This window comes from Trachurus trachurus, assembly GCF_905171665.1.
Source record: "Trachurus trachurus genome assembly, chromosome: 2".
Lineage (NCBI taxonomy): Eukaryota > Metazoa > Chordata > Actinopteri > Carangiformes > Carangidae > Trachurus > Trachurus trachurus.
In genome coordinates, this window is record NC_139914.1 from 123,369 (window position 1) to 147,979 (window position 24,611).

General features: G+C 44.9%; 1 protein-coding gene across 1 annotated transcript; it reads right to left on the reverse strand.

Moving 5' to 3' along the window:
• Positions 1-656: 656 nt before the first annotated feature.
• Positions 657-24,180, reverse strand: LOC310997603 (scavenger receptor cysteine-rich type 1 protein M130-like; the record flags this gene model as incomplete). The annotated part of the gene is made up of 8 exons (XM_083987367.1): positions 657-660; positions 765-945; positions 1,034-1,348; positions 10,440-10,724; positions 10,813-11,127; positions 16,261-16,551; positions 16,641-16,955; positions 23,727-24,180. The coding sequence occupies 8 exons, from the start codon at positions 24,178-24,180 to the stop codon at positions 657-659; spliced, it is 2,160 nt and encodes a 719-aa protein (XP_083843493.1).
• Between the last annotated feature and the right edge of the window lie 431 nt (positions 24,181-24,611).

Below are 24,611 nucleotides of genomic sequence, written 5' to 3' on the forward strand. Positions count from 1 at the left end.
CTCGGTGCAGGAGGCCCCGGTTCGAGTCCCGCGTCGGACGGCCCTTTCCTGCGTGTCATTCCCCCACTCTCTGCCTCCCCATTTCCTGTCTCTCTCTCGACTGCGCTATCAATTAAAGGCAATAAAAGCCCCAAAAATATACTTAAAAAAAAAAAAATTCAAAATAAAAGCAATTTTCTAAATAAAATACAGAGATTGACAAATACCAGAGTCCAAAGTGTGTACGTTTGTAGCCTATTTGTGTTTATTAATCTAAACAGAACGTGAGAGAGGAACACACACACACCTACACACATACACATAGGCTACACACATACACACACACACAGCTGAGGGGCAGAAGAGCTTGTCGACCAGCACGGAGAAATAAGTGTCTGTGAACAGGAGGGCCGCGGCTCGTGCATGGAGTTCGTGGCACGGCGCTTCGGTGGCTGGTGTGAACCTGGCGCAACGATGTGATGTGGAAGTGACAAACACGTCTGGACAAGTTCCTCGGTGCTAGAGCTACCGTGACGTGCCATTGCCATTGCCATGTGTAATTAATTAATCTAATTAACGCGTTAAACTGACAGACCTACTTACTGAACATTTCTGTTTCCACAACAAAGGAAGGAAGACACTGAACCTGACTGTCACTGATGATGTCACTGATGGACTCACCTGAACAGGTGATCTCCACGGTGAAGAAATAGGAATATGAATATGAACACTCCCTCAGGGTAGATCCAGACTGAACACAGTCAGTGTTGATCCCCCACACAGACCTCTTTGAGGACTCCCGTCTTTCTCTTGTTGAAACAGCAGCGCCACAGTCCAGATCTCTACAGGCTACAGATGATGCCTTCAGGTTCCTTTTGTTGCTGCCGTCCACTGGTCTCCACTCTCCTAGTTTCAGCTGCAGTTCACCTGCACAGCGACTGGCTCCTCCCACCAACCTGACAGGCTCTGAACACAGAGAAGAGAGTGAAGAGTAAAAGAAGTGAGTTTGATTCAAACAGAAATGAACAAATCCAACCTGTAGCTCCAGTTGTACCTTTGCAGGTGAGTCCAACAGCTTTGCCAGGTGAGCAGCTGGTTCTAGTTGAGCCTGAGCTTCTACAGTCCAGGAGAGATGACTCGTTGCCTCCACACTGGAACTCTTTGGTCCACATTGGAGCCTCCACTGCTCCATAGAGCGCCCCCTGGAGGACTGAAGGAGCTCCACAGCCAAGCTCCCTACAGACCACCTCTGCATCCTGCTGGTCAAAGTCATCTTCACACACTGAGGACCACCACTGGTCAGACTGGTTGGACTTGACCTCCAGTCTGCCTGAACACACACTGGTCCCATTCAGCAGCCTGACAGAGTCTGCAGAGAGAGACACAACATTTAAACTTTGATCCTGACCTTTATTTACTGTCATATCAACTTTAAAGTCATCAGCATGTGTCCAGAAATGACTTCCTTCTCTGTCCCCAACACAACCATTAAAGAAACTCACAGTCCAGCTCTTGAGTCAAAGACTCAAGTCAACCAACGGTCTGGACTTCAACATCTTCACAGAAACAACTTTACCATCGTCAGTCAACGACCTCGTTAGTCCACTTTAACCTACAGGAGTTTCTAAAGAGTCATGTGATGTGATTTGCTGCCACAGATGAAATAAATTCATGAGGAGTGAGAAGGATTCACAGCGTCTCTGACGTCTTTACAGCAGAAATAAACCAGAGAGAAATCTGTCAAACTCTGAAGAATGAGATCTGTCAGAGATGATGACAGGGTTCTCCCGGATCCTTAAAAAGTCTTAAAAGGCATTAAATTCACGAATCTAAAAATAAGGCCTTAATTGGCATTAAAATGTCTTAAATACATCTTTCAAAGGTCTTAAAAATGTGAACTTGTGATGTATTATTTTATGGTTGTAATTAGTCTCAAATCCCCAAAAAATAATTGGCAACATTCATTTATTTTTTAAAATCATTTACGAATGAATCTCGCTGTAACATCGCGCAATCACAGTAGCGGAACCAACAGTGATGTGGTTGCAGCCCGGACTTTTCAGAGCAGCACATCGTTCACGGAGCAACGCGGGAGCAATTTGTGTAGCAACCTAGCAACTCATGTAGCAACTTTGTTCGGACAGAGACGTTCGCTTTGGACCACATGGGAAAGTGTAAATTCAACGAAAATTGGCTGTCCATCCAACATTTTTCTTCATGGCTGAAAGCGGTGCCAGGCAACGTGTACGAGGCACGGTGTATTTTGTGCAAGAAATGTTTCAAACTAACACCAAGACAGCCTACATCAGCAAGTTTGGATTAGCTCCGTACATTTCAGAGCAGCTTGTTGCGGATGCTAACAAGGACACGTTTGTTTTAATGTTTGATGAGAGCCTCAACCAGACCACAAAAACAAAACAACTGGATCTGCATGTCCGCTACTGGTGCGAAGATCACGTCCAGTCAAGATATACAGGGTCGCAGTTCATGGGACATGAAACAGCCAAGGATTTACTACGCCATTTCAAAGTAAGTAGGCATCAAACAGAGATTTTAGAAGCAGAAAATTAGAAACATCATTCTCCCTAACTCATGCATGTAAACGTGGTGACCAAAACTTTCAATATAATACAGTCCATTTCAACACCACTGCAAATTATAACATCAGTAATAATTAATCAATTAACTTAAATTAAAGTTAATATTTTTTCTGAAAGTATCAATCAAAACTGAACATTATTATATTTGTAGAGGTAGAAGTTATGGCTGTTGTATTGGATCAGATTATATTGTACAAGTGTTGTTTATGGTCTTCAGGTTTGACTAAGGTGTCAAATGATATTATTTTTTAATACCTTTTCTGTGTCAGCCTTCCATCTATTACATAGAAAATAAGCTGTGTGGCAGTTTGCTGGATTAATCCAGTATGATTTTGATATGCTTCATGAGCTCTAATGTTATTTATTCTCAGGAATGTGCCAAGGACCTGGATAGGCGTAAGCTGTTGTCAGTCTCCATGGATGGACCAAACGTTAATTGGAAGTTCCTGGAGCTACTGCAGCAAGAACAGGCAGAACAGTATGGGGGCGCTCAACTGATTGTGGTAGGAAGCTGTGGTCTCCACACCTTACATAATGCTTGCAAAGGCGGCTTTGTCATGTGGCAACTGGACAACGTTCTGAGGGCCATGCATACACTCTTCCATAATACACCTGCAAGGAGGGAGGATTTTAGCCTGATGCATCAGCCGCTTACTTCATTACATTTCATATAGCGTCTGAACACGAGCCATAGGGATTCGTTTGCTTCCGGGAGGCGGTTGCTTCCATTTGCTTCAACTAATCGCTGCTGCTTGGTGGTCACGTGTGCTATACACCGGTTAAGCTCATAGGTTAATCTTGAGCGCTTGAGTTCAACGTCATCGCCTTCACTTACCCGTCTGTTCGCTGATTGGTCCGTCCGCTCTGGCGGACGAACCGAAACGCATTGCTAGTTCCCTGACTACATGGTTGAGGCAAATTAAATTTGCCGGAACCAGTAGGCGGCGCTAGCCTGGCTAGGAGGATTTCACGGTTCTTACCAAAACCACACGATTTCCACTGGCATTCTGTGGCCACTGGTGGCTTGAGAACCTACTAGCTGTGGAGAGGGCTTTAGAGGTGTGGCCTTCAGTGACCATGTACGTGGATGCAGTCAGGACCAAGAGGCTACCAAATCCAGGGACCTCATCTTTCGACACCCTTGAGGCGGCACAGAAAGATCCTCTCATCACGGCAAAACTTTACTTCTACATGTCTGTCATCAGGACCTTCAGCCCCTTCCTCACTGCATACCAGACAGATCAGCCAATGATACCATTCCTTGTGAATGATTTGGCAGAACTGATGAAGGTAATTATATTCTACTACTGAGCATTGTTTGTTTAAAAAAAATTCTGAAAGAAGAAAGCAAAGAAGCAAAGCAGTGTTTACATATTGTCAAGTCCATATGGTTGTAATTATTTGGGTTACATTTGAGCTTTTTCTGTTTACAGAGTATTTTGAGGCGTTTCATCAAGAGGGAGGTCCTTCAGGACATCAGTCCACTCCAGTTAGCCAGACTGGATGTTGGTGACAAAAAGAAGTGGGTCCGTCCTAAGGAGGTCAACATTGGCTTGGGTGCAGAATCAACCCTGAAGGTAGTGTTTCATGTTATTGTTTAAAATATTACCAGGATCCAGAAAATTGATTTACTAGTTGCTACATAGGTTACTCTCATTATCCCTGTCAGGAACTCCAAAGACAGAAAAAGATAGGAGAACTCACAGTCCTAGAGTTTAAGAGGGACTGCATCAAGGTGATGTCAACCATCCTGCAGAAGGTGCAAAACAAGAGCCCCTTAAAATATCCCACTGTGAGGCAGCTGACCTGTTTGGACCCTAGACAGATGTTCTCTGATCCAGAATGGTGCCAGGGCAAGATGAGGAATCTCTTCCAGAGGTTTCTGCACGATAAACAGTTGTCAGGAGGCGTCTCAGCCGGTATGAGAGAATAGAGCAGTTCAAGTTTTCTTTCTGCATTCACTACGTTATCTGTCTCTAAATGAAAAAGAAACTAAGAGTGATGTAAATAGCATCTAAAGAAGTGTTAGGTATCCAGAAAGCACATATTAATTTGCCTGATTCTTATAGTATTTAGCTTGACTGTAAAATAAAGTGTTTGCATTTTTTATTGAATTTTGCCTGTACCTTTGTATTGTGTCTTGCAGGTGACGTGATTACACAGCAGTTTTGTGACTTCTTATCCACTGAAGCTAGAAATGACACCTTCCACTCCTACCGACCCACTGAGACAAGGGTGGATGTTTTCCTCCATCAGGCTTTCCAGAGCAAATGCTACCCTGAGCTATGGGAGTTTTGTAAGAAGCTTCTTCTTCTATCGCATGGCCAGGCGACAGTTGAGAGAGGCTTTTCAATAAACAAAGAGGTTGAAACTTGCAATATGCATGAAGAAACAATGGTCAGCCAGCGACTGATCTGTGACTATGTCACCGTTTGTGGGGGTGTCCTCAAGGTCCCCATCAGTAAGGAGCTGCTGTCCTCAGCTGCATCAGCTAGGTCAAGGTACATGATGTACCTAGATGAGGAAAAGCAAAAGAAAATGAATGAAATTGCAACACAGAACCAAAGGGCAGCTGCAGAGCGCATCGAGGAACTTAAGAAGAAGATAAAATGTCTGTCTGAGGTGGCAAAAGTTCTGCTCAACGATGCCGATCAGCTTGCCACACAAGCAGAAGGAAAGGCTGGTAGCCTGATGGCACAGCTAATCACAAAATCTAACACACTGAGAAAGCGCCACAAAGAAACAATGGCAGAATTGGCAGAGGTGGAGGAGGAACTGAAAAAAGCAATGCCATAGCAGTGAAAGAGATTCAATGCCACTGCTTATACTGCTGCATATCACAAAAGGGCAACAGTTTTACCTCAGCAGTAGAGTGTTTTTTCCAGCTTTTTTTCCAGTTTTTTTTGCAAGCATGTGTATGATACTTAGGATACAGTAAGTTATACAGTAAGTTATTTGGAATTGTTATCTTCCAGTTGAGGATTCATGATGTATTTTTTTACATGTATGTATTGTCTCCATGTCTTGAACTAAAGCAGGGGTCGGCAACAGGCGGCCCGCGGGCCGAATGTGGCCCGCCGGACCTTCCAATGTGGCCCGCGACTGAGTTCTAATAGTTTAAGTACTGTACGGCGCCTGCAAGTCAATGCGCTGGGACACGGAAACACGTGTCCCAGCGCATTGTTTGTGTGTGCCTGTGAGCCCCAGCACTGGGCTAAGGAAACGCCTTTCAGCGGCCGCAGCCGTTGGGGAGCCGGCTGGACTGCAGGGTTTTCCCTGCCTGTTGCAGACACGAAGGTGTGAGCTTCGTGTCTGCATCATGCATGGGGGGGCGTTCAGATGGAGACGCGCGTCATGTGCGCTCCCAACTCAAAAGCTGTAGCGGCGCGCATTTGATGCAACGCGGTTGTTTTTCCGTGCACGTCCGCGGTGCACAGCTGCACGCGTTTGCACGGACCTGCTTCTCCCCCGGTGTTGTGTCCCGGTGCCTTCGGCCTATGTCTCTCCTAAAGTTTCCCACTGAGCTCTGCCTCGTTTGAAAGGTGAAGGAAGCCCGTGAAAGACGTCGCCTCTGAGATGTAGAATGTGTGTTATAGAAGAGAAACACACATGTCAGGACCAATGACTTGTATCATGAGAACAGACCTGATGGTCAGCCTCCTTTCATATTTAAACTGAAAATCACAGGGCAGGTCTCAGGATACAAGCCAGCAGTGTAAAGTTCCAGCAGCATGATATGTAAATGATATGATGGGCTATGTCAAGATTTTTAATTTTATATCATACAAAACAAAACACCAAAGATGTGTATAAATAAAAAATGATGTGCACAAGATAAATAAAAATATAAAATATAAACAACCAGATTATTAAGCAAAAAGGTGAATTTAATTTCAATCTAGGCCTATTTGAATGTCCGGCCCTCGGGATGTCTGTTGAGAAAAATTCTGGCCCTTCGACAAATATAGTTGCCTACCCCTGAACTAAAGTATTAATGTTTTTCAAAAAAACGTTTTCACTTGACCAAAAGCATATATTTCATGTTCAAATAAACATTTGGGCAAAATTGTCCCGAACCCTACGATGAGGTGTTATTTTTCCATTTGTGTTTATTATGAAGTTGGTCTTAAATTTAATATCAAATGGCATTAAAAAGGTCTTAAAAAGTCTTAAATTTAACTTGCCCCAAGCTGTGGGAACCCTGGATGAGCTCAAAGAGACTAAAACTGTTGATGTTAAAGAAAATAATGAAGCAGAGGAATGAGAGGAAGACGACTCACTACAGTGAAGGCTTCCTATAGGACATAGAGCTTTCTTCAGTATTTACCATACATGAGGTCTGTTCCTCTCCAGCACTGACCAGGGGTCTCATTTATAACCGTTGCGTACGCACAAAACGGGGCTGAAAGTGGCGTACGTGACTTTTCACGCCAAGGTTGTGATCTATAAAAAACAAACTTGACGGGAGAATGTGCGCAGCTCTAAGCAAACTCTGAGCCATGCGTACGCATGGTTTGGAGGAAAAGGGGAATTGGCGACACAGACGGTGTGGTGGTGAACTGAAGTCAGACTCAGGAAATGATGATTGAGAAGAACGATTATGTTTTTATTATCGGCCGTCACACATTTAATTTCAACCCGTATGCGTTAGATCCATGTTGCCACGGTGATTTAATTCAACAGCGCCCTTATTTTGCATCGGACTGGTGTTTCAGAAACATCTTCTTAGAATCTAACTTAAAATTCAAAATCAAAATTCCTTCTCTATATTTAATCACCACCGTCTCTCCGTCATATTGTCCACTCCCAGAGCGCAGGAGGAGGAGAGGACGGCGCGGCTGCATGGGATAAATACATGGTGTAAATAACTATTTGTTCCTATGATACTGTGTGAACATATGATCGAGAGTCAATTAAATCTCAAACCCTGGAGAAAAAAATCCAGTAATCGTTCCCACAATTGTTACATTCTGTTTTCTTGTTATCAAGAGAAGTGTCATGTTTGATCATTCCTCAGAATGTAACTGATTCCGCTAATTATTCAAAGTTTTATCGATCAGTCTAATTACTGTAAATGTATGAATACAGCGGTGAGCCCCGTGCGTAATTCTGCACCACGGCACTGCTGGAGGAGAAAGGAGGGAGAGGGAGACCATGATGAATGGTTAATAACTCTTTCAGATTAAAACTGTTGTCATTGTTGTAAATGTGCCGAACAGGGTCCAGCATGTGAGAGGCAGCGCACCAAAACAACACCGCGTGCGCTCTGAGCCGCTGACGCCGTTAACAGCTGCAGCAACACGTCACGTCGCCACTTTCACACCTGCAGCTAATTCACAACACAGACAGAACAAGAGCACGTCAGGCTCATTGACATGCAGATCACATTCATGTGGTGGTTTGCATTGACCATCTACGGTTAAAACAGGGCGTGTACAGGGCGGAACGTGAAGCGGATTCAGCTGCGCACACTTGTAGGAACTCTGTGATTTATAAAGGGAAGTTTGCTTGCAAGTGTGCGTACGCTGGCTTTTATAAGTCTGAATATTTACTGGCGCACGCAAAACCTGGCTTTTGGGCGTACGTACACTTTTAGTAACAATCCCACGCACAGTTTTATAAATGAGACCCCAGGGGGCTACCTACACCTGTACATGCAGGAAGCCCATGGTCTGTGTGTGTGTGAGAGGGGGGGCTGCTTTATAGTAGTACTTTTAGATCAGCTGAACTGCATCAAAGTTTGAAAGTTGATTTGTTGAAAATGTTTTCCTACATCTCCAAACTGTCTAAATGTAAGTGGAAAGTGGAAGTTGACTTCTTGACTAAAGATGATGATGTAACATGTAAGGGATAATGTATAGTTCGGAGGTTGTTAAACCCCTTTGCGTCGGGGTTCCATACAAACTGTCGGGGTTTATTTCTTCATAACAACCGACTAACTATACATTATCCCGCTTATTACATGGCTTTACGAGTGAAATAAATAATAAAAAATAGATAATAACCCACAATGATTCAGCAGTGACAAGGATTTGTCGGTAAAGTTTTTATTTAGTAGCATATTTATATTGAATTGGGTGTTGTAGTCGTGTGATAGTGTGAATGGGACGTGTACGTGACAAGGATTGATCGGTAAAGTTTTTATTTAGTGTTTATATTGAATTGGAATTTGCTGTTGATGGTGAACTTTGATAGTGTGAATGGGACATGTTAAACATGGATTGATCGGTAAAGTTTCTATTTAGTATTTATATTGAATTGGACGTTGCCGTTGATGGTAAAATTTGATAGTGTGAATGGGACATCTCTTGGGATGTTAAACGTGCAGCTCTCATTTGGCTGTGGCTCCGAGGCTGACACACCTGTAAAAAAAAATAATAATTTGACAGCGAGTCGTAAGCCAGCGCTTTATCAGAGTGATGTGCTAAACCTACTATTGCTTTTCTCGGAAGACAGGATCTTGCTCCATTTCTCCCGATCGGTGGTGGACGGCGTCCAGTAGCTCTTCAGGCTGCTCTCACACCTGTGTCCAGTCACAGACATGATCTGACGACTTTCCAGGCCGGCCTGAGAGAGGAGCTGGACAGCGGTGCTTCTTACGCTGTGGTTGGTGTAACGCTTCGAAAGACCAGCTGTCTTGCTTATTCTGGTCATCATTTGTCCTAGGAAATTGTGCCCCGTCGGCTCCCGGGAAAACCACACTGATTGCCTGTCCAGTAGCTGCTGGTCGTTATTGATATTTTTTAAAACTGGCGACGAGGCAGTTTGGGTTGTCAGGCTCAGCAAAGATGAAACCTCTGTAATTTTCTTTACATGGATAATTTGGGTCTTTGTGGTTTTTTGTCTCAGCGTTGTGGGCCAGAGAAATATATTCATTGCCCTTATCATCCTGCCTCAGAACAAAGGAGTCTCTCTTCATGTCTTGATTGCCCTCTCTCCCTCGCCGTGCCAAATGCAACTGCACATCGAACCACACTTTTTGGACCAGTCCGACAGCTGTATGTGGAGACAGCACTGCTGAGGACCTGAGAAGCTCCATGTCTGTCGCTGAGATCGGGGGATGATGATGACTCCTGTCCTTCCCGTCTTTGCAGAGTTTTTTAATGACTGATTTAAATACCCCATTACTCGATTTGAAGACAACACTGTTCATTATGTCAAACTTTGAGAAGTGTCGACTTATACCAGCTCTGATTGATGTGTAGCTGGCAACAGAGTACGTTTCTCCGTTGTTGTTTTGGACTGACGGATAAAATGCCTGCAGCACCTGGTTTAGGTTTTCTGCCTCATACTTATCCAAATCGGTTACCATCTTCTTCTCAGTGAGCCAGTCCTTAAATACTACCAAGGCCCATGATGTGCTCCGTTTTGTGTTGATTTCAAGCCTCTGCTCTTCAATTTCATCTATTTCATCGTGACTCAGGATCTTGTGTCTATTTCCTTTCTGTGCCGGTGCCTTCTTTTCTTGTCCAGCCTTCTTCTCCGCCATATCGTCCGCCAACAACCATGACTCCAATGTTTCCTTTTCCCCAAATATATTGAAATTAAAATTTCGGAAATGATCCATTTTTAAAAGGCTAGTATGTTGCCAGGGATCAGAGCGCTGTCCCTAGCAACAGTCTGTTATACTTGATGACGGTCTGTTATACAGAAATAACAGACCGCAGAACGCAGCGCTGGACCAATCAGAGAGCAGCATTCAATACAGCCGTGTAATAAGTTGAGATATTAAATGTCTTGTTTTAGACCTTCACTCACTTAAATACTAAAAGAACAAGTTACTGAACATTTCTGTTTCCACAACAAAGGAAGGAAGACACTGAACCTGACTGTCACTGATGATGTCACTGATGGACTCACCTGAACAGGTGATCTCCACGGTGGAGGAAGAGGAATATGAATATGAACACTCCTTCAGGGTAGATCCAGACTGAACACAGCCAGGTTTGATCCCCCACACAGACCTCTTTGAGGACTCCTCTCTTCCTCTTATTGAAACAGCAGAGCCACAGTCCAGATCTCTACAGGCCACAGATGCTGCCATCAGGGACCAGTAGCCGTCACTGTCCACTGGTCTCCACTCTCCTCGTTTCAGCTGCAGTTCACCTGCACAGCGACTGGCTCCTCCCACCAACCTGACAGGCTCTGAACACAGAGAAGAGAGTGAAGAGTAAAAGAAGTGAGTTTGATTCAAACAGAAATGAACAAATCCAACCTGTAGCTCCACTTGTACCTGAGCAGGTGAGTCCAACAGATTTGCCAGGTGAGCAGCTGGTTCTAGTTGAGCCTGAGCTTCTACAGTCCAGGAGAGCTGACTCGTTGCCTCCACACTGGAACTCTTTGGTCCACATTGGAGCCTCCACTGCTCCATAGAGCGCCCCCTGGAGGACTGAAGGAGCTCCACAGCCAAGCTCCCTACAGACCACCTCTGCATCCTGCTGGTCAAAGTCATCTTCACACACTGAGGACCACCACTGGTCAGACTGGTTGGACTTGACCTCCAGTCTGCCTGAACACACACTGGTCCCATTCAGCAGCCTGACAGAGTCTGCAGAGAGAGACACAACATTTAAACTTTGATCCTGACCTTTATTTACTGTCATATCAACTTTAAAGTCATCAGCATGTGTCCAGAAATGAGTTCCTTCTCTGTACCCAACACAACCATTAAAGAAACTCACAGTCCAGCTCTTGAGTCAAAGACTCAAGTCAACCAACGGTCTAGACTTCAACATAATGATAATAATAATAATGGATTACAAAACAACATTTTTTTTAAATTGATAACTATTTGTGACTCGGATTTATTGATTGAATTTGGTTTGAAGCTATTTTTTATTTGGTTTTTTATTAGTAGTAAATGTTGTCAAATTAAATGTCATATCATTATACAGTTATTTTGTAACTATTGACGTCGCCCGGTGGAGGGCCTCCAAATAAAACTTTGCTTAGGGCCCCAATTAGTCCAGCAGCAGCCCTGGTCTCTGATGTCTTTACAGCAGAAATAAACCAGAGAGAAATCTGTCAAACTCTGAAGAATGAGATCTGTCAGAGATGATGAGCTCAAAGATATGAGAGGCCGTTTAGGAAATAATTAGTGTGAATGCTGAAAGCATTTATTAGTGTGAATGCTGAAAGCCATTTTCTTCCGCCTTTTTACGGTCTTCTTCTAGTCCTTCATACTTTGTGCTATTTCAACAATTCATATATCAAAACGTGCAGCTTTTTTTGAACTTTATCGGCATTACTTTTCTCTTTTTAACTATTTATACTTTTTAAAATATTTAACTTTTTCTGCAAATTAAACTCTAGACAAATTATTTTCTCCAGTTTTGTAGCCACACTTGTCTTCTGGCTAAAATTCTGGTCAAAAATGCAAAGAGACTTAGATAATAATTTAAAATATTTTTTAAATGCAGCCAGGGAGCTCTCTGGACCAAGGTACGTTTTATCAGTCTGTTTTCTGGGAATAATTGACATAAGGAGAAACCAGATACAAGCCGTTTTTTCGTTTTGGAAAAAAAAAACGGAAATCAAAATTTCTGTTCGTTTTCTCGTTTTTGGTTCTTATTTAACAAAACGAATTTACCACTCAATATTTTGTTTCCGTGGGTGGGCGGGTCCTCTGATTGGCTAGTGTGCTTCCTTGCCCTGTGCCCTTCAAAATAAAAGTTCCTCAATTTGATAATGTCGACAAAAATATTACTGTAGGCTAGTAGGCTACAGACACTAGCAGACATAGAGGACCCCATCACCCACAGTCAAGACTGACACGGCTTCAAATAACAATAATAGTAGGCTATTCATAATGAAAATGAGAACTTATGAAGTTATGATGACTTCAGTGTAGATGTTTAGCCACAAGGTGGCGCAGTTATTACACGAAGAGTAGATCTGAGGGCTTTACTACGACGGAGGCTCACAACATATCGTGTGTATTATTGAAAGCGAGGGGTGTGCCTATAGGCTAGTGAGTACAGAGTGTCTACTCTGTACAGTGACAAAGACTGTACAGTAACTTCGTTCAATATACAGTAGATACTACTTCAAAGTGGCCATTTCACTCGCAGGGAGCGAGATTCACGCAACGCGTGAAATGTGACTGACAAAGTGATCACACACGAGAGCATTATGACTGATAGCTCCCCTGGTAGAACGGCTCCCTCATTAAGCTGAGTCATCCACTAGTGTGGGTTCGAGTCTCGGTTTAGGTTGTACCATTAATTAATGTGTTTTCTTTTCTCATCATCATTATGATCACATAAGGCTTAAGTTTGAGCAAATAAATGAGCAAATGAGCATTAATTCTCCGCCGGGCCGAGGGACCAACTTCCCTGCTTGTGTAGCCTACGTATTTGTCTGCAACGGCTTATGACAGGCGCCGTCCCTGCAGACTGACAGCCCAGGACAGGTGCTGAAGTGTGGGAGAGGAGGGAGAGACTGGGCTCCGCGGGGCTCTTGCAACTTGCGGCGGATCAGGAAGGGTGGAGGACCGACATGACAGGGGGTCTTGGTCTCCTGGTACCTGTGCTGGCCAGGAAAATGCACAGTGTACACGTGTACATATTTAAGTACACGTTCACATCCCTATAAACATGTACACAAGCAGGGAAGTTGGTCCCTCGGCCCGGCGGAGAATTAATGCTCATTTGCTCATTTATTTGCTCAAACTTAAGCCTTATGTGATCATAATGATGATGAGAAAAGAAAACACATTAATTAATGGTACAACCTAAACTGAGACTCGAACCCACACTAGTGGATGACTCAGCTTAATGAGGGAGCTGTTCTACCAGGGGAGCTATCAGTCATAATGCTCTTGTGTGTTATCACTTTGTCAGTCACATTTCACGCGTTGCGTGAATCTCGCTCCCTGCGAGTGAAATGGCCACTTTGAAGTAGTATCTACTGTATATTGAACGAAGTTACTGTACAGTCTTTGTCACTGTACAGAGTAGACACTCTGTAGGCTACTCACTAGCCTATAGGCACACCCCTCGCTTTCAATAATACACACGATATGTTGTGAGCCTCCGTCGTAGTAAAGCCCTCAGATCTACTCTTCGTGTAATAACTGCGCCACCTTGTGGCTAAACATCTACACTGAAGTCATCATAACTTCATAAGTTCTCATTTTCATTATGAATAGCCTACTATTATTGTTATTTGAAGCCGTGTCAGTCTTGACTGTGGGTGATGGGGTCCTCTATGTCTGCTAGTGTCTGTAGCCTACAGTAATATTTTTGTCGACATTATTAAATTGAGGAACTTTTATTTTGAAGGGCACAGGGCAAGGAAGCACACTAGGACCCGCCCACCCACGGAAACAAAATATTCAGCCCAATGCACTCATTCAGCCCAATGCATTTTTTCACAGCAGCAGGAGAAGGAGCTCAACTTTGTAACTTCTCCACAACTCTGTCTGTAGTACAGTTGGTAAAGTGGCCGCTTGCCAACCCCAAGGTCACTAGTTCGAATCCAGGCTGAGCAATCTTGTTATGTGATGTTGAATTCTGCTCCCCTCCCCCACCCTCAATTGGTTACAGGTGTTCGTTAAGAGACGCATTAATTGCTTCTGCCACCGTTTGCAGCACATCATCACATTACAATGGCAACATGCTTATGTCTGTGCTCTCTGTGGCGAAGTGGCAGAGTAAAGGTTTATTGATCATGAGGTCATGGGTTCGATTCCTGCCTCATTCATGTCGTACTTTCTGCTAGAGACTTCATTCAAATTCTGATTTGTAGACAAACTTCTAATGGCTCATTTATGATGCTTTTTTAAGCATCATTGAAAAATCTTTTTCAATGTTTAAATTTCCAGTTTCTGATTGGTTCTTTGCAACACCGCCAGAACTAGGAACTAAATTCAGTTCCGTGTTTTTTTTATTTTTTTTATTTACGTTGATCCATTCGATTGTTTTCCACCATATAAAAATGTAATCATATGGGATACAATATTCAGAGAATTGAGGGATGAAGCAGTTATTATCCCCATTATGTTGTAGTGTATTAGTGATAAGACGTGACAGAAACATGGTGTTGTGATTCAGCCGCCTGGTCAGGGCCCATCACCGCCTGACGGCGGAGGACGAGCCCAGACTCAGTCGCCCGGCTTGGTCCTCTGGTCTCGGGAGACACTGTGTGGTACCACAGCCGCCTGCTACCGGAGGCTCCGCTGCGGGAGAGATCCGACGACGCACACGGGGCGGCTGGCTCTCGCTGCTCTCCGCCGTCCTGGTGCACCACAGTTATCAAGACCGAGACCCACATTGGCCGAAGCAGATGTGCTGTGACACGACACAGTGTTTCCCGCGAACCGGCCTATCACCGACTATGGCGAGTGGGTTGGATTGGCACAATCCACCCGCCGTAACCGACTGACGGCGGAGAAAGAGCCGAGACTCGGTCGCCCGGCTTGCTCCTCTCGGGACTGTGCCGTGCTCTGGCCACTACGGAGGTCCGGGTCGCGGGAAACACTGTGTCGTGTCACAGCACATCTGCTTCGGCTGATGTGGGTCTCGGTCTTGATAACTGTGGTGCACCAGGACGGCGGAGAGCAGCGAGAGCCAGCCGCCCCGTGTGCGTCGTCGGATCTCCCCCGCAGCGGAGCCTCCGGTAGCAGGCGGCTGTGGTACCACACAGTGTCTCCCGAGACCAGAGGACCAAGCCGGGCGACTGAGTCTGGGCTCGTCCTCCGCCGTCAGGCGGTGATGGGCCCTGACCAGGCGGCTGAATCACAACACCATGTTTCTGTCACGTCTTATCACTAATACACTACAACATAATGGGGATAATAACTGCTTCATCCCTCAATTCTCTGAATATTGTATCCCATATGATTACATTTTTATATGGTGGAAAACAATCGAATGGATCAACGTAAATAAAAAAATAAAAAAAAACACGGAACTGAATTTAGTTCCTAGTTCCGGGGGTGTTGCAAAGAACCAATCAGAAACTGGAAATTAAAACTCACTTCCGTTTCAATCAAACTCTCTTTCACACACACTACTATACTCTCTCACACACACCAGTATAATCATGCTCACACACCACTAAACTCTCTCACATAGTGTGTGTGTGTGTATGAGTATAATAGTGTGTGTAAGAGAGTATAGTAGTGTGTGTATGAGTATAGTGGTGTGTGTGAGAGTAAGTATGAATTATTTCCTAAACGGCCTCTCATACAAAGAGACTGAAGGGTTAAAACTGTTGATGTTAAAGAAAATAATGAAGCAGAGGAATGAGAGGAAGATGACTCACTACAGTGAAGGCTTCCTATAGGACATAGAGCTTTCTTCATTATTTACCATACATGAGGTCTGTTCCTCTCCAGCACTGACCAGGGGGCTGCCTACACCTGTACATGCAGGAAGCCCATGGGGGGGGGGGGGGGGGGGGGGGGGCTGAGATCAGCTGAACTGCATCAAAGTATTAAAGTTGATTTGTTGAAAATGTTTTCCTACATCTCCAAACTGTCTAAATGTAAGTGGAAAGTGGAAGTTGACTTCTTGACTAAAGACGATGGTGTCACATGTTGAGATATTAAATGTCTTGTTTTCAGACCTTCACTCACTTAAATACTAAAAGAACAAGTTACTGAACATTTCTGTCTCCACAACAAAGGAAGGAAGACACTGAACCTGACTGTCACTGATGATGTCACTGATGGACTCACCTGAACAGGTGAGCTCCACGGTGGAGGAAGAGTAACCTGATGATGATGAACACTCCCTCAGGGTAGATCCAGACAGAACACAGTCAGTGTTGATCCCCCACACAGACCTCTCTGAGGACTCCTCTCTTCTTGTTGTTGAAACAGCGGAGCCACAGTCCAGATCTCTACAGAATACAGATGCTTCCTTCAGGTTCCTGTTGGAGTAGATGTCATACACTGGTCTCCACTCTCCTCGTTTCAGCTGCAGTTCACCTGCACAGCGACTGGCTCCTCCCACCAACCTGACAGGCTCTGAACACAGAGAAGAGAGTGAAGAGTAAAAGAAGTGAGTTTGATTCAAACAGAAATGAAGCAAATCCAACCTGTAGCTCCACTTGTACCTGAGCAGGTGAGTCCAACAGCTTTGCCAGGTGAGCAGCTGGTTCTAGTTGAGCCTGAGCTTCTACAGTCCAGGAGAGCTGACTCGTTGCCTCCACACTGGAACTCTTTGGTCCACATTGGAGCCTCCACTGCTCCATAGAGCGCCCCCTGGAGGACTGAAGGAGCCCCACAGTCAAGCTCCCTACAGACCACCTCTGCATCCTGCTGGTCAAAGTCATCTTCACACACTGAGGACCACCACTGGTCAGACTGGTTGGACTTGACCTCCAGTCTGCCTGAACACACACTGGTCCCATTCAGCAGCCTGACAGAGTCTGCAGAGAGAGACACAACATTTAAACTTTGATCCTGACCTTTATTTACTGTCATATCAACTTTAGAGTCATCAGCATACACCACTCACAAAACGTCAGGGATACTCAACTTTTGGGTGAAATGTATCTAAAATGTAAAAAGTTCCTGCTACAGTGATAGTATATCATGAAAGCAGGGCTTTTCAGTAGAAGTATGTAATGGTAATTTCTTCATCTCAAACAATGTGTTAAAATAAAAGCTAACAACAGTGGTGGGTGTCAATAAGTTGTCATGTGACCAAAGGACATCCACTTCTCTGCCTTTCTGTGACTCTTCCAGTCTCTCTGTGTCTCTGTTCAACCTGCTGCTGACACAAACATATTGTACATTTAAAAATTTTTAAATTAACCTGAGTTGTATTATGGTAGGCGTAATAAGCTATGCTTCAGCCTATGCCTTTTCGGTCCAATTGTTTACTCTGATTGATGTTATTTTTCTTTATTTACTTTTTTCTTTCTGGTTTGTTACTTTTCTTTTAATGACATGTATTGACCAAAATAAACGAAACGAAACGAAACTCTGAGCTCAGTGGACACTTCTCTCTGACAACATCCCGTATGAAGCCTCTATTGCTTTGACCAGGACTGTTGATGGATTGATAAGTGTCATCTTGGTCTCATGATGTCAAAATGTGAACAGCATGATGAAGAGAGAGAAAAACTTTATTAATCCCAATGGAAAATTCAGTTTGCACTTACAGCACCTAGCCATGATGATTAAAGCAGAAGTAAGCGATCCGGTCGTTTTGGCTAATGCTGCGTTCCAGGCAGGCTTTTGAAACCGTAAATTACAGCTTCAAGTCACGACTTACGATTTTGTAGCGTTCCAGGCAACCCACTCGTGTTTCTCCGACCTGTTTTACCTGTGAAAGTCACTATAACGGCCACTCGTAACTTCCGACCCGTGAACTCGTACCAGATCGAACTGGTACCACTTCATAGGTCGGAAAAACACGAGTTACGGGTTGCCTTGAACACACCATAACAGTCCTCGTCCCTACGTCACCACATTCACGGCTGCACACACAGCCCTGCATGCCGTTCTCTCTCCTCATTGGATAAAAACTGTAGGATACGAGAAATGTTTTCTCCTGGGCTCAGAGCAGAGCAGAGGGACTGACAGACCCATGTTTCAGTCCAAACACTCTATGTAAGTGATTGCTGTCGGAAGATACAACTATTTAAGACTTATATTAACGCAAATATATCGCTTACTTCTGCTTTAAATAAATAAATAAACAATGTACAGTACAACAGCCAGCAACATGAGAAGAGCCTCAGCTGAATAGCACAGCAACACACATTCACATTTGACATTCAATATTATAAAGTCAGCGGAAATAAGCCAAGGGTTTGGTGTGCCCCTACACACAAGCAAATAAAATAGAAAGGAGAGAAAGAACCAAACTAACCTACCTACTCATAACAATCCTGCCTGATAGAGGATGGGATGAAAGGGTCAGAGCAGCGATTAGTTTTTGTCCTGGCTGTGCAGTAGCGCTGCCCTGAGGGCATCAGCATGAAATTCACTCCTCAGGGCGTGGCCAGGCTGACTGATTATGTGTGAGAAGGTGAGCAACCCCCTCCCCTTCTCACCGTCACCTGGGGGTGGACGCCATTGTGTGGCGTCTCCCATGAGGCAGAGAGAGAGACTGTGTGGACATTCTTACACACGCACTCCTTTAGGGGAATCGGGGAGGTCTGTATGGTGTTTATGTTTATATTAATGATGTGTATGTTGTGTTGTGCTTTGTAAACATATGCGGCATGAGCCATGTGCCGGCGTCGGGAGCGCAGTGCGCTGCGACTCGCCTTCACCACACTCACAACTCACCTGTAACAGTTTCTCTCCATACAATCATCCTGGCGTGTAGTGAGGTGCCCACTGCTCGTCCCATTCTTCATCCATTCACAGTTAAAGACTCTCACACATTCACAGACACTCTCATACACGCTCACACACTCACCTGCACGTCTCCCAGCTCCTCAGTGGCCGACATGTTTGTAAAACTAGATCTAATTCAAAGTCTCGCGCGAGACCCAAGTTGACGCGCTCGGTGTGTTCACGTGCAGTTGGACGTTTGTGTCATAAACACAAACTCTTGACTTGCTTGAAGTAAATAAATTTCTCGGTGCATGTTTGAGTCGCCATCTGACGCTGTCTGTGGCTTTGAGGGATGTAAACAGCCTAAGCAGCAGAACTTCAATCCGCTCACATTCATCGCTGCCGTGGCGACGCGGGGACAGACACAACTACCGCAAAACAGGAGACATTAAACTGAAACCTTCAGATTCCTTCTTTTAGACCTAAAATGTTAGGAAAATACAGCCCCGAGTTGAATTTGCCAGGAATTGTCCTTTAAATGTGTCCCTCAAAACATGTAAAAAGTCTTTTTGCCATTCATAGTTTCCTTGAGGAGCTAGGCCTCAGAGACCGTGTTTCACCATCTCTGTGTTCAGGATTTAATGGGCGGGTCTAAAACTATAAACCCGCCCCCTGCTCCGCTCTAGGTATAAATACATTCAGCAAACTGGTTTCCATGGTTTTCCGTCCCACTTGCTTTTGAGTCCTGCTGAAAGGGGAAACAGCTAACTAAACGTAGTTCACACACAGGGGAGACCACTACTGTCTGGTTCCTTCATATAACAACGAGTTTACAGTGTTATAATGTTAACGTATCCACACCGTGATAAACATCAGTTACCGCGGGGAGAGAGGCTGAAAACCCCCGGTCACACACCGATGATGCTTCACAATGTTACACACACACACACACACACACACACACACACACACACACACACACACACACACACACACACACACACACACACACACACACACACACACACTCTCTCTCTCTCCTGCCTCTCCACTGTAACTGCTCTGAAGCAAGGCAAGGCAAGGCAAGGCAGCCGGTCAGCTCGATGGGAGGACTGGGTGGTAGACTGGACCATGGGAAGGGAGGGGAGGCCGGTCTAACAGCAGGGGAAGGGGTGGGAGGGGGGCGATGCAGGCGGCGGCTGGTGCAGAGAGATGGAGCTCCGGTGGATCTGCGGAAACACAGAGAGAGTGCGAGACACCAAGGCCAAACTACAAAGTACAACAGAAAATGACAGTTCAAAAATATACTGAGGAGAGGAGAGGAGAGGAGAGGAGAGGAGAGGAGAGGAGAGGAGAGGAGAGGAGGAGAGAGGAGGGGAGAGGAGGAGAGAGGAGGAGAGGAGAGGGCTCTGTGTATCCAGATGTGTTCCCAGCAGTCTAAGCCTATAGCAGCGTAGCTATAAAATGGTTCAGAGCTACCTGAACCAGCCCTAACTAAAAGCCCTGTCATAAAGGAAGGTCTTAAGTCTAGACTTAAATGTAGTTAGAGTGTCTGCCTCTTTGACCCATGGAGAGAGCTGGTTCCACAGTAAAGGAGCCCGGTAACTGAAGGCTCTACCTCCCAGTCTGTTTTTAGAGATACTGGGAGTCACTAACAGACCTGCGTTCTGGGAGCGGAGTGCTCTGGTAGGACAGTAAGGAATGATTAGTTCTTTCAGATAGGTTGGAGCTTTATCATTAAGAGCCTTATAAGTCAGCAGAAGGATTTTGAAGTCTATTCTAAATCCTACAGGAAGCCAGTGGAGAGAAGCTAAGGTGGGAGAGATGTGCTCTCTCTTCCTAGCTCCTGTCAAAACTCTCGCTGCGGCATTCTGGACCAGCTGGAGACTCTTTAGAGAGTTTTTCGGACATCCTGACAGGAGAGAGTTGCAGTAGTCTAGCCTAGAAGTGATAAATGCATGCACTAGTTTCTCAGCATCACTCTGGGAGAGAATATTCCTAATCTTAGTGATACTGCGCAGATGGAAGAAGGCGGTCCTAGTCACATGTTTTATGTGGGAGCTGAAGGAAAGGTCCTGGTCAAAAATGACTCCAAGGTTCCGCGCGGTTGTACTCAGGGTCAGGGTGATGCCATCTAGAGTAGCGATCTGATCAGAGAAAGTGTCCCTAAGATGTTTAGGTCCAAACACAATGACCTCAGTTTTATCTGAATTCAGTAGCAAGAAGTTAGAGGACATCCAGGATCTAATGTCTTTCAGACAGTCTTGCAGATTGATGAGGCGGCTTCTGTCATCTGGCTCCATGGACAAGTAGAGTTGCGTATCATCCGCATAACAGTGAAAATTGATTGAATGCTTCCGGATGATGCCACCTAATGGGAGCATGTAAAGAATGAAGAGGATTGGCCCTAAGACTGAACCCTGCGGTACACCATGCGTAACTCTGCTATACTCTGAATGGTCGTTATTAACATTAACAAATTGAAACCTGTCAGATAAGTATGACTTAAACCATTTCAGGGCGGGCCCTTTAATCCCAATTTCATGATCTAGTCTCTGCAGCAGGATGCTGTGGTCGATGGTGTCGAATGCAGCACTGAGGTCCAAAAGTACAAGAACAGAGACGAGACCTCTGTCTGAAGCTATAAGAAGATCATTAGAGACTTTGACAAGTGCTGTTTCAGTGCTATGGTGTTCTCTGAATCCAGATTGGAAAGCTTCAAAGAGCTCGTTGCTGTGCAGATGTTCATGTAGCTGCTCCAGGACGATCTTCTCAAGGATCTTAGAGATGTAAGGAAGGTTGGATATAGGCCGATAGTTGGCTAGGACATCTGGGTCAAGAGAAGGTTTTTTAAGTAAAGGGTTAATGACAGCCACCTTGAAGGCCTGTGGCACGTAGCCTGTGGCTAAGGAAAGATTGATTTGGTTCAGAAAAGAAATGTTAATTAAGGGGAAGACATCCTTAAGTAGTCTTGTCGGGACTGGATCCAGCAGACATGTGGCTGACTTGGAAGAAGTAATTGCAGAAGTTAAGTCTGACAGGTCGATGGGAGAGAAGCTGTCCAAGTGTGTACCAAGTCTGGGAGGTGCTTCTATGGGTACTGTAATCTGTGGTCCGTTACTAGCAATTTTTGTTCTAATATTAACTATCTTTTCGGTAAAGAAAGTTAGGAAGTCGTTACTGCTGAGAGTTGGAGGGATGGATGGCTCAACGACACTATGGTTCTTGGTCAGCCTGGCCACAGTGTTGAAAAGGAACCTGGGGTTGTTCTTATTCTTTTCTATTAAAGATGAGTAGTAATTGCTTCTAGTATTACGGAGTTCTTTTTTATATATTAATAAACTATCCTTCCAGGCTTGACGGTCTTCCTCATGTTGGCTGGAATGTGTGTTTCAGAGCGCGCAGATTTGGGCTGTACCAGGGAGCTATTCTTTTCTGGTTGATAACTTTCTTTTTCAGGGGAGCTACAGCATCAAGTGTCCCAAGGAGTGCTGCTGCAGTGCTATCCACAAGATAGTCCACCTGTGTGGGGGTGAAACCAGCATAACTGCCCATAATATGGTTACAGGATGTGGCACCAAGCTCTGCTGGAATAAGCTCTTTAAATCTAGAAACAGCTGTGTCAGATAGACATCTACTGTAGCGGGATTTTTTCCCAGGTAGGATATAATTTGTTAAAGTAAATTCAAATGTTATTAAAGAATGGTCAGACAAGACGGGGTTCTGAGGAAGAACTGTGACATGGTCAGCTTCTATTCCATAAGTAAGTACTAAGTCAAGGATATGATTAAAAGTGTGAGTGGGTTTGTTTACCCTCTGAGAGAAGCCGACTGAATCCAAAAGTGACTTGAACGCAGTAGCCAGACAATCATCATCGACGTCCACATGAATGTTAAAGTCACCTACTATAATGACTTTGTCTGAGCTCATTGCTAAATTTGACAGAAAGTCAGGGAATTCTTCTAGAAACTCAGAATAAGGTGCAGGAGGACGATACACTACAGCAAGTAAGAGTGGTTTTTCTGCTTTCCAGTCTGGGTGAGAGAGGCTGACAGTAAGGCTTTCAAATGTATTATATGAACTATTATGTCTAGGGTTGATAATCAGATTTGACTGATAAATAGCAGCCACTCCTCCTCCTCGGCCTGTGTTACGAGGCACATGACAGTTAATGTAACTAGGAGGGGTAGATTCATTCAAACTAACATATTCATCTTGCTGCAACCAGGTCTCAGTGAGTGTTAATATGTCAATATGGTGACTTGTAATTAAGTCATTCACTAGGAGAGACTTGGATGGGAGAGAACGAATGTTGAGCAAACCACATTTAATAGTTCTATTAGGTTGGCTTGCTGGAGCAGTGTTTTTGATTTTAACTAAGTTGCTATAAACAACTCTTCTAGATTGGGGTTTAGGCTTAGACAGCCTCGAGGCAGACACAGTTTCTATAGGCTGGGTGGGTGACAACAAGAGGGACCCAGCAGAGGGGCGTGTTAAACTGCGGCTCTGCCTGCTGGTCTGAACTCTGGGTGCTTGTCAGGGATTAGCACGGCTAATAAAGTTCCCTATGTTACTAGATAGGAGGGATGCGCCATCCAGAGTAGGATGGACGCCATCTCTCCGAATCAGACCAGTCTTTCCCCAAAAGGAGGTCCAGTTATCTATGTAAGCCACGTCGTTATCTAAGCACCACCTAGACATCCAGCGATGGAATGAACGCATGCGACTAAACATATCGTCACTCACTAAGTTGGGCAGCGGGCCAGAGAAAATTACGGAGTCCGACATTGTCTTTGCAAAGTTGCACACCGAAGCCATATTAACCTTAGTTATCTCCGACTGGCGAAGCCGGGTGTCATTAGCACCGACATGGATTACAATCTTACTGTATTTAACCTTACGTTTACATGCCAGCAGCTTCAGATTAGCCTCAATGTCGCCCGCTCTGGCCCCTGGGATGCACTTTACGCTCGCTGAATTCTCTACCTTCACGTTCCGTAAAATGGAGCTGCCAATGACTAATGCCGACTTCACAGCGGGGCTGTGAGCAACAGAGCCGACATGTTGAGTTACGTTCTCAGCGGGTGTGTCGCTGAGTGGGGAAAAGCTGTTGGAGACGTGAAGGGGTTGGTGGGCCAACACGGGCTTTTTGCGACTATGATTCCCTCGGCTTGTTGTCACCCAGCCGGACTGGCTAGTTCCCGGCTGCTCGGGGGCTGGGGGGGAGCTGCTAGCGGCGGCTAGGCTAGGTGGCTCCGCACCGGCTAAGCTGGACTGTGAAGCTACTGTAGCTGGACTAGCCTCCATGGTGCGGAGCCGGGACTCTAACTCGCTGAGCCTCGCCTCCAGAGCTACAAACATGCTACACTTATTACACATACCATTATCACTAAAGGAGGCAGAGGAGTAGCTAAACATCTGACACTCAGAGCAGGAGAAGGAGAGAGAGGAGGGGGGAGAAGCCATAGCTAGTATGCTAAGCTAGTATGCTAAGCTAACTAGCGGACCTGTGGCAAATACAACAAGTTGAATGGAGAAATACAAAGAGAGTCCTGTTAAAGACTTAAGTGACAGAAAGTTGTGTAATGTAGTAAAACGTGGTGTACACTGGTGCTTAAAGTGATTCAATTAGCAGAACACTAGACGGAGGACTGAGAAAGTCTAACACAAGAACACAACACAGCAGCAGGTACAGGCAGGAAATGACGTAACACGCTCACCGTAAGTCTCGAGCGCCACCAACAGGGAAAAAGCTGACCACAAACCGTCCATCAGCATTATTTATTTTCTCT